This window comes from Leuciscus leuciscus (assembly GCF_965113295.1).
Source record: "Leuciscus leuciscus genome assembly, chromosome: 2".
NCBI classification, from domain to species: domain Eukaryota; kingdom Metazoa; phylum Chordata; class Actinopteri; order Cypriniformes; family Leuciscidae; genus Leuciscus; species Leuciscus leuciscus.
In genome coordinates this window covers 65378918-65398171 of record NC_138726.1, presented here as the reverse complement: position 1 = coordinate 65398171, position 19254 = coordinate 65378918, and the positions used below count along the sequence as shown (strand labels likewise).

The 19254-nt window shown below is 40.5% G+C and overlaps 1 protein-coding gene across 5 annotated transcripts in view; it reads left to right on the top strand.

The window, feature by feature from the left end:
* The first annotated feature begins 1917 nt into the window (after window positions 1–1917).
* Window positions 1918–19254, top strand: part of LOC309492649 (butyrophilin subfamily 1 member A1-like) — a 40610-nt gene continuing 23273 nt past the window's right edge. For 2 of the 5 annotated variants that reach the window (XM_082161650.1, XM_082161649.1), the window contains exons 1-2: window positions 1918–2539; window positions 2662–2718. In XM_082161650.1, coding sequence (XP_082017776.1) covers window positions 2664–2718 — 55 coding nt within the window. In that variant the 5' untranslated portion in view covers window positions 1918–2539; window positions 2662–2663. The remainder of the gene's footprint in view (window positions 2540–2661; window positions 2719–19254) is intronic. The other 3 variants (XM_082161648.1, XM_082161646.1, XM_082161647.1) reach the window with 2 other exon arrangements.

Here is a 19254-nt window from a genome sequence, read left to right as displayed (position 1 = left end):
CCGCAGGAGATTTCCCAGTAGTCGACGGTGGTGTGATCCTGTAACTGAACAATGCTCTAGCAAGCTTTGTCTCAAATGGAATCTCCTGTGCTCTTCTTCATTAGACTTTTGAACGTTTGCACCGCCCGTTCAGCCAGTCCATTAGAAGCTGCATGATACGGTGCTGTGGTGATATGTTTGATGCCATTTCGGGCCATGAACTCTTGGAACTCTGCACTTGTGAAACTACTGCCATTATCCGACACCACAATTGCAAGTATCCCATGTTGGCTAAAACTTTGTCTCAGGCATTGAATGGTTACAGTAGAGGTAGACTTATTCAGCGGGTACACGTCTAGCCATTTAGAGTAGGCATCCACTACGATTAAAAACATTCTCCCTAACCACGGACCAGCATAATCAATGTGGATTCTTCTCCATGGCAGATTCGGCACCTCTGACGGATGTAAAGGTGCACGGGGGAGAATTTCTATTCTCTTGGCATGTGGCACAAGTTTTTACCATGCCTTCCATTTCCACGTCCATCTGTGGCCACCACATGTAACTTCATGCAAAACCTTTCATTCGGGTTATCCCAGGGTGATTGATGTGTAATTGTTTCAATAGAGCTGCGCGGCCCGGCGGGGGAATCACCACGCGCGTTCCCCACAGAACACAGCCTCCCTGTACACCGATTTCCTCTCGTTTCTTAGTATATGCTCCAAAAATGGACTCGTCCATTCTCTTTGGCCATCCTCTGAGCACATACTCTCGCACTCGAGCTAAAACTGCATCTTTGTCTGTCCATTTTCTCACTTGTTCTGCTTTGACAAGGGACACATCATTTTCTTCAAGTAGGAGTACTCTTTCTTCCTCCGCTTGAGTCTCTACTCCTTTCTCTGTTAAAGGCAGTCTGCTTAGTCCATCAGCATTTTGATGTTCCTTGCCAGCGTTGTAAACAATGGTGTATTCGTATCCACACAATGTCACAGCCCATCTCTGTATACGTGGCGATGCCATTTGCGGCACTTCTCTCAGTTCATTAAATAATGAAATCAACGGTTTGTGATCTGTTACAATGGTGAACTGCCTCCCATACAAGTATTTGTGGAATTTCTTTACACAAAAAATGACAGCTAGACCTTCCTTCTCTAATTGAGAGTAATTCTTCTCAGCTGCATTCAGTGTTCGTGACACAAATCCGATCGGCCGCTCTGTGCCGTTCTCCATCCTGTGCGACAACACGGCTCCAACCCCGTATGGGGAAGCGTCACAAGCCAGAATGATCGGTTTCTTTATGTCATAATGCACTAGTATGGCTGACGACTGCAGAAGATCTTTTGACTTCTCGGAGGCAGTGTTAATTTTGACAGCAAATTTTTATTTAGTTTTAGTCATAGTCTTTTGACTAAAATGCCATTTAGTTTTAGTCATATTTTAGTCATCTGAATTGTTTTAGTTTTAGTCTAGTTTTAGTCGACGAAATACAATAATATTTTAGTCGACTATATCTACAGATTTAGTCGACTAAAATATAATGGGTTTCAATTTAAATGCATTTATTTAGAATTTCTCTAAAATTTCCAAACCCATATACTCCCGTAGAAAACATATATTAACCTGCTAATATAAATGATTTTAAAGTTTGAACGTGCAATACAGATCCAGATTTAACTACTGTAACTTAAAAAATATCTTAAAATTAAAGAAAACCACTTTTCCTAAAGTAGAAGCCAGTCTTTTTTTCAATGAATGATATATGAATTCTTTATAACTACTTGCATACATCATTCTCTATTCTTTCAAGCAGACATATTTATTTGTATTAATATAATTAATCCTTATTAAAGCTATTAACGAGCAGTGAATGCTTTTCTCTTTTTCTTTTGTTGCTTGATCAATATTAATGTTACAGAAGAACAGGCTGAGGAAGCTTCTGTCCTCCTCCAAACTAATGGCGTCACCAAAAGGAGTTACTAAAATCTAAGTTAATACATTTATTTTCACTATCCATATATTCATGATTATATGATGCATCATCATCCTGTCCATGCTAAACACACAGCTATGTGTTCATTTATTAATAAATGCACGCTGTTGTTAAGGGGGCGTCGTCTCGGTCGCTCTTGTCGGTCTTTACTCTTTATCATCGATCCTATATCGCACACTGCTGGCTTTTCCTGCTGGATACATGTTTATCTACAGTCGATCCATGAGGGAAAAATCCTTCTACGCGTCACCGTCGAAGCTTCGAGATCTGACCGTTTCTGTTTTTCACAGAAAACACACACATATGCATGTTCACACCGCAAAGATTATTACACAAAAACACATCTGAACAGAATTAAACTGAATAAGCGTTATTCGTCATCTGATGACGTCTGTTTTATTGGGATGGCGATATTTATAGAAAGTGAAAGTAGGAGGAAGATCGGGAGCACGCTTCATAGATTCTGATTTTCGTCTATTTTATCGTTTATTTTGACTCTATTATTGAACAGCTCATATTCATCTAAACCATCCAGATTACTGTGATTTAACGGACGAGTCTCTGTCTCCGGTGAGTTTATGTTTCCTCGTTGAACACGACAGTGACAGTCTGATCATATTTCTCTCACAGAATTCGCGTGTTTGAGGGAAAACCCCTCAGAGTTTGTTTTATTTGAGTCTGTATTTTCACAGGAATGACGTCGATTATTATCATCGCTTTACTGGTGAATCTCCTCATAGAGGCTTCTGGTAAGAACAAAACAAACAGGTTTGGATTTCATTCAGATGGCTTACATATTCCCCACAGGCCTGCTATTGTAACGTGATGTTCTGTTCTAGTTTCGTTTTCTCTTGGTTTGCCCTTTTTTTCTAAAAAAATATTTAGTGTCCATTGGAATATCCAGTGGCGGATGGTGAATAATGTTCTTGGTTGGGCTGTGGCATTCCAGAATTCCAGCCATGAAACAATTCCAGCAAGCGTGGCACCTTGACCTTGACACACCTGGTTATTCATAAAATCAACTATGAAGAGTTAATTTACCAGTTTTGATCAAATTTTGTATAGCCTCCATGACCGATTTAAACAACTGAGACAGAGGAAACTATGTACAAGAAAAGTAACACTTTACAATAAGGTTTCATTAGTTAACATTAGTAAACTACTTTAGTTAACATGAACTAAGAATGAACAATACTTCTACAGCATTTATTAATCTTAGTTCATTTTAATTTCAACATTAATGCACTGTGAAGTAACATGAACAAACAATGAACAACTGGATTTTTATTAAAGGGTCATGAAACCCCCGTCTTTCAGCTCAAGTCTAGCTCACAATCTTTTTGAAAAATGCAACTTAATTGGGCGTGGATGGCTGTGAGAAGAAGGGAGGGGAGTGGGTGTGGTGTGGCACGGCAGGGGAGAGGAGGGGGGGACTGTCATCTCCAGTGGTCCATGCATATCGACTGTCACAAAAAATCTGTGGTAAAACGTGAGGAAATGCTAGATTTTTTTATAGCTGGCAAAGTTAAAGTCTAATGAAATACACGGACACCTTATATTTGTCCTTTCAAAAGTAACTGAATGCCCTGCTACATATATTAGCCTACAGTAATCATAATTCTATTTAAAACATATAAATGTACATGCATATGTATAATTATGTCATTATAAAATATATATTTGTTTATATACACACTATAAATGCATATGAAAATAATAAATTTTCCGCTTAAAAAAAAACAAACGTTCCGTACATAGCCTAGATCTACGCGCCCCCTGAACCCACATAATAAAGATGGACAGTGACATAGAAATTATGGGGTTCCATTTGTGCCGAAATTATGTCGACATGCTATCTGTCTATGCTGTGTGTCGTCTTCCATGTCTATGTGTCTGTTCACTGTCTATGTCCATGTCTGTCTGTCTATGCTGTGTGTCGTCTTCCATGTCTATGTGTCTGTTCACTGTCTATGTCCATGTCTGTCTGTCTATGCTGTGTGTCGTCTTCCATGTCTATGTGTCTGTTCACTGTTTATGTCCATGTCTGTCTGTCTATGCTGTGTGTCGTCTTCCATGTCTATGTGTCTGTTCACTGTCTATGTCCATGTCTGTCTGTCTATGCTGTGTGTCGTCTTCCATGTCTATGTGTCTGTTCACTGTTTATGTCCATGTCTGTCTGTCTATGCTGTGTGTCGTCTTCCATGTCTATGTGTCTGTTCACTGTCTATGTCCATGTCTGTCTGTCTATGCTGTGTGTCGTCTTCCATGTCTATGTGTCTGTTCACTGTTTATGTCCATGTCTGTCTGTCTATCCTGTGTGTCGTCTTCCATGTCTATGTGTCTGTTCACTGTCTATGTCCATGTCTGTCTGTCTATCCTGTGTGTCGTCTTCCATGTCTATGTGTCTGTTCACTGTTTATGTCCATGTCTGTCTGTCTATGCTGTGTGTCGTCTTCCATGACTATGTGTCTGTTCACTGTCTATGTCCATGTCTGTCTGTCTATCCTGTGTGTCGTCTTCCATGTCTATGTGTCTGTTCACTGTTTATGTCCATGTCTGTCTGTCTATCCTGTGTGTCGTCTTCCATGTCTATGTGTCTGTTCACTGTTTATGTCCATGTCTGTCTGTCTATCCTGTGTGTCGTCTTCCATGTCTATGTGTCTGTTCACTGTTTATGTCCATGTCTGTCTGTCTATCCTGTGTGTCGTCTTCCATGTCTATGTGTCTGTTCACTGTTTATGTCCATGTCTGTCTGTCTATCCTGTGTGTCGTCTTCCATGTCTATGTGTCTGTTCACTGTTTATGTCCATGTCTGTCTGTCTATCCTGTGTGTCGTCTTCCATGTCTATGTGTCTGTTCACTGTTTATGTCCATGTCTGTCTGTCTATCCTGTGTGTCGTCTTCCATGTCTATGTGTCTGTTCACTGTTTATGTCCATGTCTGTCTGTCTATCCTGTGTGTCGTCTTCCATGTCTATGTGTCTGTTCACTGTCTATGTCCATGTCTGTCTGTCTATCCTGTGTGTCGTCTTCCATGTCTATGTGTCTGTTCACTGTTTATGTCCATGTCTGTCTGTCTATGCTGTGTGTCGTCTTCCATGTCTATGTGTCTGTTCACTGTTTATGTCCATGTCTGTCTGTCTATCCTGTGTGTCGTCTTCCATGTCTATGTGTCTGTTCACTGTCTATGTCCATGTCTGTCTGTCTATCCTGTGTGTCGTCTTCCATGTCTATGTGTCTGTTCACTGTTTATGTCCATGTCTGTCTGTCTATCCTGTGTGTCGTCTTCCATGTCTATGTGTCTGTTCACTGTTTATGTCCATGTCTGTCTGTCTATGCTGTGTGTCGTCTTCCATGTCTATGTGTCTGTTCACTGTCTATGTCCATGTCTGTCTGTCTATGCTATGTGTCGTCTTCCATGTCTATGTGTCTGTTCACTGTTTATGTCCATGTCTGTCTGTCTATCCTGTGTGTCGTCTTCCATGTCTATGTGTCTGTTCACTGTTTATGTCCATGTCTGTCTGTCTATGCTGTGTGTCGTCTTCCATGTCTATGTGTCTGTTCACTGTTTATGTCCATGTCTGTCTGTCTATCCTGTGTGTCGTCTTCCATGTCTATGTGTCTGTTCACTGTTTATGTCCATGTCTGTCTGTCTATCCTGTGTGTCGTCTTCCATGTCTATGTGTCTGTTCACTGTCTATGTCCATGTCTGTCTGTCTATCCTGTGTGTCGTCTTCCATGTCTATGTGTCTGTTCACTGTTTATGTCCATGTCTGTCTGTCTATGCTGTGTGTCGTCTTCCATGTCTATGTGTCTGTTCACTGTTTATGTCCATGTCTGTCTGTCTATGCTGTGAGTCGTCTTCCATGTCTATGTGTCTGTTCACTGTTTATGTCCATGTCTGTCTGTCTATGCTGTGTGTCGTCTTCCATGTCTATGTGTCTGTTCACTGTCTATGTCCATGTCTGTCTGTCTATGCTGTGTGTCGTCTTCCATGTCTATGTGTCTGTTCACTGTCTATGTCCATGTCTGTCTGTCTATGCTGTGTGTCGTCTTCCATGTCTATGTGTCTGTTCACTGTCTATGTCCATGTCTGTCTGTCTATGCTGTGTGTCGTCTTCCATGTCTATGTGTCTGTTCACTGTCTATGTCCATGTCTGTCTGTCTATGCTGTGTGTCGTCTTCCATGTCTATGTGTCTGTTCACTGTTTATGTCCATGTCTGTCTGTCTATGCTGTGTGTCGTCTTCCATGTCTATGTGTCTGTTCACTGTCTATGTCCATGTCTGTCTGTCTATGCTGTGTGTCGTCTTCCATGTCTATGTGTCTGTTCACTGTTTATGTCCATGTCTGTCTGTCTATGCTGTGTGTCGTCTTCCATGTCTATGTGTCTGTTCACTGTCTATGTCCATGTCTGTCTGTCTATGCTGTGTGTCGTCTTCCATGTCTATGTGTCTGTTCACTGTCTATGTCCATGTCTGTCTGTCTATGCTGTGTGTCGTCTTCCATGTCTATGTGTCTGTTCACTGTTTATGTCCATGTCTGTCTGTCTATGCTGTGTGTCGTCTTCCATGTCTATGTGTCTGTTCACTGTCTATGTCCATGTCTGTCTGTCTATGCTGTGTGTCGTCTTCCATGTCTATGTGTCTGTTCACTGTCTATGTCCATGTCTGTCTGTCTATGCTGTGTGTCGTCTTCCATGTCTATGTGTCTGTTCACTGTCTATGTCCATGTCTGTCTGTCTATGCTGTGTGTCGTCTTCCATGTCTATGTGTCTGTTCACTGTTTATGTCCATGTCTGTCTGTCTATGCTGTGTGTCGTCTTCCATGTCTATGTGTCTGTTCACTGTCTATGTCCATGTCTGTCTGTCTATCCTGTGTGTCGTCTTCCATGTCTATGTGTCTGTTCACTGTTTATGTCCATGTCTGTCTGTCTATGCTGTGTGTCGTCTTCCATGTCTATGTGTCTGTTCACTGTTTATGTCCATGTCTGTCTGTCTATGCTGTGTGTCGTCTTCCATGTCTATGTGTCTGTTCACTGTCTATGTCCATGTCTGTCTGTCTATCCTGTGTGTCGTCTTCCATGTCTATGTGTCTGTTCACTGTCTATGTCCATGTCTGTCTGTCTATGCTGTGTGTCGTCTTCCATGTCTATGTGTCTGTTCACTGTCTATGTCCATGTCTGTCTGTCTATGCTGTGTGTCGTCTTCCATGTCTATGTGTCTGTTCACTGTCTATGTCCATGTCTGTCTGTCTATGCTGTGTGTCGTCTTCCATGTCTATGTGTCTGTTCACTGTTTATGTCCATGTCTGTCTGTCTATGCTGTGTGTCGTCTTCCATGTCTATGTGTCTGTTCTCTGTTTATGTCCATGTCTGTCTGTCTATGCTGTGTGTCGTCTTCCATGTCTATGTGTCTGTTCACTGTTTATGTCCATGTCTGTCTGTCTATGCTGTGTGTCGTCTTCCATGTCTATGTGTCTGTTCACTGTTTATGTCCATGTCTGTCTGTCTATGCTGTGTGTCGTCTTCCATGTCTATGTGTCTGTTCTCTGTTTATGTCCATGTCTGTCTGTCTATGCTGTGTGTCGTCTTCCATGTCTATGTGTCTGTTCACTGTTTATGTCCATGTCTGTCTGTCTATCCTGTGTGTCGTCTTCCATGTCTATGTGTCTGTTCACTGTCTATGTCCATGTCTGTCTGTCTATGCTGTGTGTCGTCTTCACTGTCTATGTCCATGTCTGTCTGTCTATGCTGTGTGTCGTCTTCCATGTCTATGTGTCTGTTCACTGTCTATGTGATTGCCCACATGACTCAACTTTTGTCTTTGTCCACTCAACTTACTCCTGTCATCTGTCCTTGTCGTTTGACTGTGTCGTCTTGTGTCAATGCACTATGTGTTTTTTCATTCTGTCGTTGCTATGCGTCGTTTCCCTCTGTCGTTACTATGTGTCGTCTTCCATGTCTATGCTATGCGTCGTTACTATGCGTTAGTGATGGGTCGTTCGCGAGTGAGCCGGATCTAAGAGCTCTTGTAGGTGAACGTCGGGAGCTGGCTCGCATATCTGAAGAGCCGACTCTATTTTTAAAAATATAACCTATAGGAATTAAATCATTATGTAGGCTAATAATGATTTTAATTGTATTTAAAATAATTGACTAATTCAAAGACCAACAAAAAAAAATTATATAGGCCTAAAGGTGCGCACACATTTGTTTTGATTGTCTGATCAGCCTCACATTCTGTTCCTGTCAATCATACACGCGATGTCAACCAATTAAACTGCATGAGGGAGGGCCGAGCCAACTCACACACACACACACACACACTAGAGATGCAGATAAACCGCGGATCGGGCGGATGACGTGATGTGAAATAATATGTTAATTAAATTCGGGCAGGTGGCGGTTGAACCAGTCAAATGAAAAAAGTTTACCACCAAGCAAACCTGCAAACTATGAGCCCAGCTGTCAGTATTGGAAGAGGCCTAAATGTCTCGTAGATGATGAGACTGCCTGGGTTATTTTGTTATTTTGTTTCGATAATAGTTCTTTTTTAAAACAGCCAATCGTAGACTACCACTCATGGAATAGGCATTTAAAAGAGAGACAGTCGCATAGTAACGACGGATAGTAACGGCGTATAGCATAGACCTGGAAGACGACACATAGTAACGACAGAGGGAAACGACGCATAGCAACGACACAGCAACGACAGAATGAAAAAACACATGACACATGCAGCATTGACACGCAAGACGACACAGTCAAACGACAAGGACAGATGACAGGAGTAAGTTGAGTGGACAAAGACAAAAGTTGAGTCATGTGGGCAATCACATAGACAGTGAACAGACACATAGACATGGAAGACGACACATAGCATAGACAGACAGACATGGACATAGACAGTGAACAGACACATAGACATGGAAGACGACACACAGCATAGACAGACAGACATGGACATAGACAGTGAACAGACACATAGACATGGAAGACGACACACAGCATAGACAGACAGACATGGACATAAACAGTGAACAGACACATAGACATGGAAGACGACACACAGCATAGACAGACAGACATGGACATAGACAGTGAACAGACACATAGACATGGAAGACGACACACAGGATAGACAGACAGACATGGACATAGACAGTGAACAGACACATAGACATGGAAGACGACACACAGCATAGACAGACAGACATGGACATAGACAGTGAACAGACACATAGACATGGAAGACGACACACAGCATAGACAGACAGACATGGACATAAACAGTGAACAGACACATAGACATGGAAGACGACACATAGCATAGACAGACAGACATGGACATAAACAGTGAACAGACACATAGACATGGAAGACGACACATAGCATAGACAGACAGACATGGACATAGACAGTGAACAGACACATAGACATGGAAGACGACACAGCATAGACAGACAGACATGGACATAGACAGTGAACAGACACATAGACATGGAAGACGACACACAGCATAGACAGACAGACATGGACATAAACAGTGAACAGACACATAGACATGGAAGACGACACACAGCATAGACAGACAGACATGGACATAAACAGTGAACAGACACATAGACATAGAAGACGACACACAGGATAGACAGACAGACATGGACATAGACAGTGAACAGACACATAGACATGGAAGACGACACACAGCATAGACAGACAGACATGGACATAGACAGTGAACAGACACATAGACATGGAAGACGACACACAGCATAGACAGACAGACATGGACATAAACAGTGAACAGACACATAGACATGGAAGACGACACACAGGATAGACAGACAGACATGGACATAAACAGTGAACAGACACATAGACATGGAAGACGACACACAGCATAGACAGACAGACATGGACATAAACAGTGAACAGACACATAGACATGGAAGACGACACACAGCATAGACAGACAGACATGGACATAAACAGTGAACAGACACATAGACATGGAAGACGACACACAGCATAGACAGACAGACATGGACATAAACAGTGAACAGACACATAGACATGGAAGACGACACACAGGATAGACAGACAGACATGGACATAAACAGTGAACAGACACATAGACATGGAAGACGACACACAGGATAGACAGACAGACATGGACATAGACAGTGAACAGACACATAGACATGGAAGACGACACACAGCATAGACAGACAGACATGGACATAGACAGTGAACAGACACATAGACATGGAAGACGACACACAGCATAGACAGACAGACATGGACATAAACAGTGAACAGACACATAGACATGGAAGACGACACACAGGATAGACAGACAGACATGGACATAAACAGTGAACAGACACATAGACATGGAAGACGACACATAGCATAGACAGACAGACATGGACATAAACAGTGAACAGACACATAGACATGGAAGACGACACACAGGATAGACAGACAGACATGGACATAGACAGTGAACAGACACATAGACATGGAAGACGACACACAGCATAGACAGACAGACATGGACATAAACAGTGAACAGACACATAGACATGGAAGACGACACACAGCATAGACAGACAGACATGGACATAAACAGTGAACAGACACATAGACATGGAAGACGACACACAGGATAGACAGACAGACATGGACATAAACAGTGAACAGACACATAGACATGGAAGACGACACACAGCATAGACAGACAGACATGGACATAGACAGTGAACAGACACATAGACATGGAAGACGACACACAGCATAGACAGACAGACATGGACATAGACAGTGAACAGACACATAGACATGGAAGACGACACACAGCATAGACAGACAGACATGGACATAGACAGTGAACAGACACATAGACATGGAAGACGACACACAGCATAGACAGACAGACATGGACATAGACAGTGAACAGACACATAGACATGGAAGACGACACATAGCATAGACAGACAGACATGGACATAAACAGTGAACAGACACATAGACATAGAAGACGACACACAGGATAGACAGACAGACATGGACATAGACAGTGAACAGACACATAGACATGGAAGACGACACACAGCATAGACAGACAGACATGGACATAAACAGTGAACAGACACATAGACATGGAAGACAACACACAGCATAGACAGACAGACATGGACATAGACAGTGAACAGACACATAGACATGGAAGACGACACACAGCATAGACAGACAGACATGGACATAGACAGTGAACAGACACATAGACATGGAAGACGACACACAGCATAGACAGACAGACATGGACATAGACAGTGAACAGACACATAGACATGGAAGACGACACACAGCATAGACAGACAGACATGGACATAAACAGTGAACAGACACATAGACATAGAAGACGACACACAGGATAGACAGACAGACATGGACATAGACAGTGAACAGACACATAGACATGGAAGACGACACACAGCATAGACAGACAGACATGGACATAGACAGTGAACAGACACATAGACATGGAAGACGACACACAGCATAGACAGACAGACATGGACATAGACAGTGAACAGACACATAGACATGGAAGACGACACACAGCATAGACAGACAGACATGGACATAGACAGTGAACAGACACATAGACATGGAAGACGACACACAGCATAGACAGACAGACATGGACATAGACAGTGAACAGACACATAGACATGGAAGACGACACACAGGATAGACAGACAGACATGGACATAGACAGTGAACAGACACATAGACATGGAAGACGACACATAGCATAGACAGACAGACATGGACATAGACAGTGAACAGACACATAGACATGGAAGACGACACACAGCATAGACAGACAGACATGGACATAAACAGTGAACAGACACATAGACATGGAAGACGACACACAGCATAGACAGACAGACATGGACATAAACAGTGAACAGACACATAGACATAGAAGACGACACACAGGATAGACAGACAGACATGGACATAGACAGTGAACAGACACATAGACATGGAAGACGACACACAGCATAGACAGACAGACATGGACATAAACAGTGAACAGACACATAGACATGGAAGACGACACACAGCATAGACAGACAGACATGGACATAAACAGTGAACAGACACATAGACATGGAAGACAACACACAGCATAGACAGACAGACATGGACATAAACAGTGAACAGACACATAGACATGGAAGACAACACACAGCATAGACAGACAGACATGGACATAAACAGTGAACAGACACATAGACATGGAAGACGACACACAGCATAGACAGACAGACATGGACATAAACAGTGAACAGACACATAGACATGGAAGACGACACACAGCATAGACAGACAGACATGGACATAAACAGTGAACAGACACATAGACATGGAAGACGACACACAGCATAGACAGACAGACATGGACATAGACAGTGAACAGACACATAGACATGGAAGACGACACACAGCATAGACAGACAGACATGGACATAGACAGTGAACAGACACATAGACATGGAAGACGACACACAGCATAGACAGACAGACATGGACATAAACAGTGAACAGACACATAGACATGGAAGACGACACACAGGATAGACAGACAGACATGGACATAAACAGTGAACAGACACATAGACATGGAAGACGACACACAGCATAGACAGACAGACATGGACATAAACAGTGAACAGACACATAGACATGGAAGACGACTCACAGCATAGACAGACAGACATGGACATAGACAGTGAACAGACACATAGACATGGAAGACGACACACAGCATATGGCGCTTTTCCACTGCATGGTACGGCTCGGTACGGTTCGACTCGGCACGGAACGGTTCGGCTCGCTTCGCTTTTCCACTGCGCGGTACGACTCGGCTCGGTACGGCACGGTTCGGTTCGCTTTAGCTCGGTTGCTTTTCCACTGCAGAGTAGTACCGCTTCAAAGTGGGTGGGACTGATCGTTATAGTTGCCATCTCTACTGCCATGACATCATCATATTAAATACGAATTTTTCATTCCGTGTTTCCCCATCCGCTCCTCGGCAACCAACGAGAGGAACGTCTGCACCTCGTCCACCTACCACGATTCAGCCATTTCTTTTTTTTTAAAGCATTTTTGAAGCAAATACTTTTAAAACAGGCGCTGTGTTGGCTGTTGTCTACTGGCTATTTAAATCTAGCGGGTTTAGTGTCTCGTGTTGTAAATACAATGACGCTGGTAGTGATGATTCTGTCTGACCAATCAGTGATTGTTGTGGTTAATTATTTCTTTTCAGGGAAATGACTTCAGAGATTTTCGATACCAGAAATATTAGACTTTATTAACAAACAAAGCCGAGAGACCCTCTGCAGAAAGAGCCCCTGCAGAAAGATTGTCCAGCAAACGTATATACCTTCTCCTTCTCCCAAATATGGTAATACATTCTATAGGTATTTTGAGAAATAGTTTGTACCATGTGACATTACTGAAATAGAATTCTCTGCTGTAACCACACAGCTCTTAGGTTCCAAAGTCACCCAAAGACACACACAGACAGAAAGGAAATAATAGTGTACAAAAAACAGTTAAATTACTTATTTTCTAAATAATAAAATCTTCAACATTCCCTCCTCTGGGGCTTATCTAAGCCCCACATTCACTATCGTTTTCCAGAGTGTAGTTTCAAAATCCAGTCCCCTCCGTTATACTACCTTAGTGACTAAATTAAGTCACTCATTCTTATTTTCAATGACTGAAATTATGCCACCACACTCCTGGAGGAGCAATCGAGCCAAACATCTTTCTCCATACATTTTTCTTTCTTTCAGTTGTTTTTCTTTCAATGGAGAAAGTAAAAGACTCGAGTCCTCCCTAATCAGACATCAAACATTGTTACAAGTGTGTTGATGAAATTGGTTCAGCATTGTCTGTTATTGTCACAGTTATGTATAATATGTCAAACATAAAAATCCCTTATACTATAAAGTTCTTCTTGCAATGTAGATATCCTCTTCGACACATACCATCAACGTCCAATGATTGTAAATCTCAATTTGGTTTATAAACCCAATCTTAATAATAAATGATTTAGTTGCCCTCTAAAATTAGTTTTCATTATCTTCTTGATATGGGAAGTACACAACAGAATAATAACCCCCTTTCAATATTACAACTCCAAAAAACATTCCTAATTCTTTAAATCAAGTTTTCCTTAACTTTTTGACTCAATCGTATTTGCTCATTTTTCTCCAAACATAAGTCATTCTACTTTTTTCATGTAATTGTTTTCATTATAATAAAGGCAAATCATTATAATAAATCTCTGCTGATTATAGGAGAATCATTGGTTTAGTTTGCTTTTTCATTTTGCATAATCCATATGAATTTTGATTTAAAATAGGTCTGGGGAAAAATTACTTCCTCTCATTTTTATTCGCTTCTTATTTTTATGAAGGAATATCAATTCTTAAATTTGAAGAATCAATCTTTTAGTCAGTCATTTTAGTTGATTAAACAAACATAACATTGTAGTGCACCTTCTATCCATTCAATCGCAATATGCTTCGTTATAACGTTTTACATTTCAAATTCTGTCTACTTTATTACCAAATTTAAACAATAAATAAAATGTTTAATCTCACGTGTTGCAGCTTCTTCTCATTATAGCTCCTCAGTTCAAGCATACTTTAACTGAATACCTTTTCTTCCTTTCTACTAATTTCTAAATGAACTATCATGAATAAACTTAATTATGTCACATGTAATCACTCAAACTAAGAAAGCTTTAAGAGCAATGTTACATTTACTTCATAAAAGTCATTCAATAAACTCATTAGACAATTAGAAAAAATAACTCTCAAAAAAAACTTTTTATACTATCTTACATATTCATTGTACGTACATTTCTTTTTCTGTATACCTAATTTTAATCTTATTCATTTCAAACATAAAGCATTATAACTTAAAACTTCCTTTCTATAATTTAAGTTTCTGCACACAAATAATTTTAATCTTCAATTTCTCTGGAATGACTGCTGTCCCATTATCTAAACTTATTTCTGATAGAATTTCAAATCTAAGGAATACTTCTCTGGGAATATTTAATTACTTCTCCTGACCCTCCTCTGCTGATTTCATTGCCTTTACCTTTCTCTATCTTGCTCATATAATCCATTACCAGGTGTTTTATTAGCCCTTCTGGTACTGATATATGGCCTATTTGTGTCACTGTTCCTTTTTTACCTTTATTTTTGGCACAAATTTCATATGTGTACAGTCAGAAATGCCTTTTATTTAATTTTCCTTTAATTCTTAATTTAGCCTTTTAATTCTTTCCTTATTCTTAATCCCTCCTTACTCCCCCCTTGCGCACTTTGGTGAAAACCATGCGCATCTGGATTGAGAATATTCAAAAGTATGTTTTTGTGCAATAACCTGTCATTCTTACCCCCCTCTGGTACCATATAAATTGTTCATAATGCCTGTTTGTTATTGAATTTGAACAACTTACAACTGAGGTGGTCGTTCTATTAGCACCATTTAAAATACATTAAATTAGTCAATAGCATATTGAATCAAATCATAATCTTATAACTTAAATTGAAATCAAATGTTTGTTAATAGCCAGTGTTAATCTTTTCTTTAATTTTCAACTGTAACCTTAAATTAATTACTTATACTCCTGTATTGACAAATTACATTCGAGTAGGCCTACCATTTATGATATATATATACATTTTTTTTTTTTTTAAATGTCATTTAGTTCTAGTTGTATTTTCCTTAATGACTTGTCTTAATTCTCACTTTGCTATGACAATTACTTGAATTAGTCGCTTATTCATTATTTTGTTTCTTTTTAAATCGTTTATAATTTCTTTTCTACGTTGTTTTTGATATATTCTTTTATTCAATATTTTTCCTTCTGGTGGGGTTATTATTAAGTTGCTACTAGTATATTCAAGGGCTTTAACATTACCTTAAAATAAAGTTTGGTTGATGTTGACTTTGAACTTGTACTCATCTCTGTTGATTCTCTTTTCTTTGCACAATTTTTCGTGAGCTTTCCACATTCTGCAAATTTTCATTTAAAGTTCTTCTTGTCGTTTGTCTTCTTTTTGCATTCATGTTGATCATTCAGTTTCACCAGGGTGACTCTTTACGAGCCGTTGCAATGGGCTTTCCCTCGACGGCGAGGGAGGCTGTTCCTAGCACAAGCCCTTGATCCCTCACTTCCTGTTGTGCAGGGTTGAGGCTTGTTGGTGTATTTTAAGTTGAGAGGTATGGACTCAAATGTCAGTTTGCTGATCAATGCTCTTCTGAGATGACAAAGCAGTCACTGGTTCTTTTTGTCTGAATCGTCTTAGTAACCTTCCTGGAACTGAACTGTTCTCATCTGTGAATGAAACCTTCATTATTTCTGTTAGTTCAGTTAGTGACAACAACATTAAATCATCTGCTCATCTGGCCCATTGTCCTTCTTGCTGTCACCTGTAAAATGATCATGTGGGCTGAGTGGTGTTCTGTCCCCTTTTGGGGGTCTTAACCCCTATATTACTTTTTACAATTAGTCAATTCAGCTCAGTTATCTCATTGTTTTGAGTCCCACTGTTAGCACACTATTTATCAGGCATCTTAGACAACACTCAACCCACTTTGCAACAAGCAAAAAGTTACACAACAATATTTCATACTTTTGACAAAACGTAAGCTCCTTCATGATATTCTGAAAAGAAATTCAGATGTGTTATGCTCCTTCATATTCTGAAAGGAAAGTCAGATGTGTTAGGCGCTGCGCAATTGTGGTACTGTTTTTTCTTTTCTTTTCTATTGTCACTACAGTTTCGACCAGGAAATTAACCAAATCCATCCATGGTCATTATTGGGCAGAATATGCCCTGTGGGCCCACATATCAAATTTAGATACAGCTGTAGGCAAAATAATGGATTTGCCTTGGTGTACACCATCTCTCACTCATTCATACTCAGTCACTCATTGGCCATCACACATTCTTCTTCCGCAGGTTGTGCTCTAAATGCGGAACTTGTAAATTTAGCTGTGGAATTCCAAAGGTCTGACGGACAACGTCACACACAGCTACGCAAACACTATTCAGAAGTGTCAGTGATCTTAACGTTTAGTTTAACACCGTTGTTATAAACCTTTTTTTTTGTTTTTCTTTTTTCAAACTCTAATAGATTAAATATTTCAGAATAATAGGCCTTAGTATGGTGCAGTTGAGAGTAAGACCGCCAATTGTAATTTCTCAAATGCATTTTTTCTTTCATTTGTTTGGTCTACTTTTTCATATTCTTTTTATTTTTGCTCATGAGCTGCTTTAAGAAGAAAATTGGAGATCTCTACCTAATCTTGGAAAATTGGAGATCTCTACCTAATCTTGGATCCATTGCCAATATCATTTCCATCTCATTATCCCAGTTTCGACATCATTTTTGATTTCATAATTTTTTTGGACTTTTGGAGTTATTTTTCCTTCTCCCATCTATCTCTAGAAAATTATTAAAACAAGATGGAGTGACCAGTATCTTTGTTTTGTAAACAAAAATAATAATCATTCTTTGACATTTTGTGTCTATCTTTTTCTTTGCCCTAGAATAATTCTATCAGGCTTTTTAGCCTTATATGGTTCTTTAATAGCCCTCGCTATTTCAAATCCAGCCTCAGTTTTAACTGTTTGGTGAGTTGAGCACCCACTTCTCTGTATTTTCTTTTCTTATAGAGCTGGACTTGTACCTACTGAAAAAGCAGAGAGGGTTAGTTTAGCAGAGAATATAAAGAATTGCTATGAGACCAGTGAATAATCAGAATGAATAACGTTAATATAATAATTAACCAAATTTGAAGCAGTCTCTAGAGTGTTCATAAGTTTTGTCACACCTGTCGTGTCGTAAGGGTCTGTTCTGCTGTTTTTAGCTTGGCTGTCGCTCTGCATGTTTTGCCAGCCGTCACTCAAAGGCCATTGCAGAGTGGAGAATAGGCTCTGTTGTTTCTCTGCCTCTTCTTAGTTTGGGCTTTTTAATCGATCCTGCCAGTTTTGCATCTCAGTATTTCTCTTTGTCCTCAGGAAAAGTCTCAAGTGAAAGTTTCACCTTTTCCCATATTAATTCAGTCTTTCTGAGTCTTTTTGATTGGTCAACTTCAGGAGGGGAGCTGAGAACCCCTCACCCACTCTCTGTTCTTCTCTCTGCATTTGTGTCTTTGCCCTTTGCCCTCTTGTTGCTTCCACCGGACACTGAAGGTATCTGGAATTTGAACACTCAGAGATCTGCATGAATCAAATTGAACTTTCACATATAAGCTATTAGTTCTTTATCACATTCCACTTTTTAACCTGCATCTTTTCACTATTCCTTTTTATATAAAAAATCTCACTGGTTGACAATAGCATTTCCCCAATTCTATTAGTAAAGCAGTTCTTCATTGCAGGAAAAAGCAATCTAGTTCTGTTTTTCTATATCATCAATAACTCTGATGATCTAAGAATAATACAATTGAATAATGTTCCCTATCATAAAATTAGACTTCAATCTTTCTTCTATATTTGCATGCAGTGTTCACAATAATCTAGTATGTTTCTCAACAAACATCAAGGAATTCCTCTTATTATTTATTCTCATCAACTTCTGAAGTATTCATGACTTTTGAAACTTAGGGTGTACTCACACTAGCCAGTTTGAACCGTGCCCGAATGCGTTTGACCACCAAAGCGCGGTTCGTTTGACTAGTGTGAGTGCTCCGAACCGTGCCCGGGCGCGGCTCGATTAGCCGGCCCTGGCCCGCTTGGAAGAGGTGGGCCAGAGCACGGTTCAGTTGGACTCGGGCGCGGTTCGCATGCAGTGTGAGCGCCAACCGTGCTGGACTCCATTGTGTTCAGTGAGAGCGCCGCTCTTCCTGTTTATCCCGAAACCGTCGCACCATAATGAAGTAAGCGTGCTCCGGCACGAATGCTGAAACCCTATGTGAGTGCAGGCCAGAGGGGGAGTGGGGAGGGGGGACAATCATACTCGGGCCCGGTTCATGGCAACCGTGCCTAGTGTGAGTACACCCTTAGTCACTCAATCTTGTTAACCTTCAGCACTGCACCAGTTATTTTTCTCTGAACACAAACTTATTAATCTGCAATGGAATACTTTTTCCACTCTGTCTTCAGGGATAATGAGATACAAATTTTAGACGTCTTCAGATATAATATATAATATATTAAGCACGTGCAATCT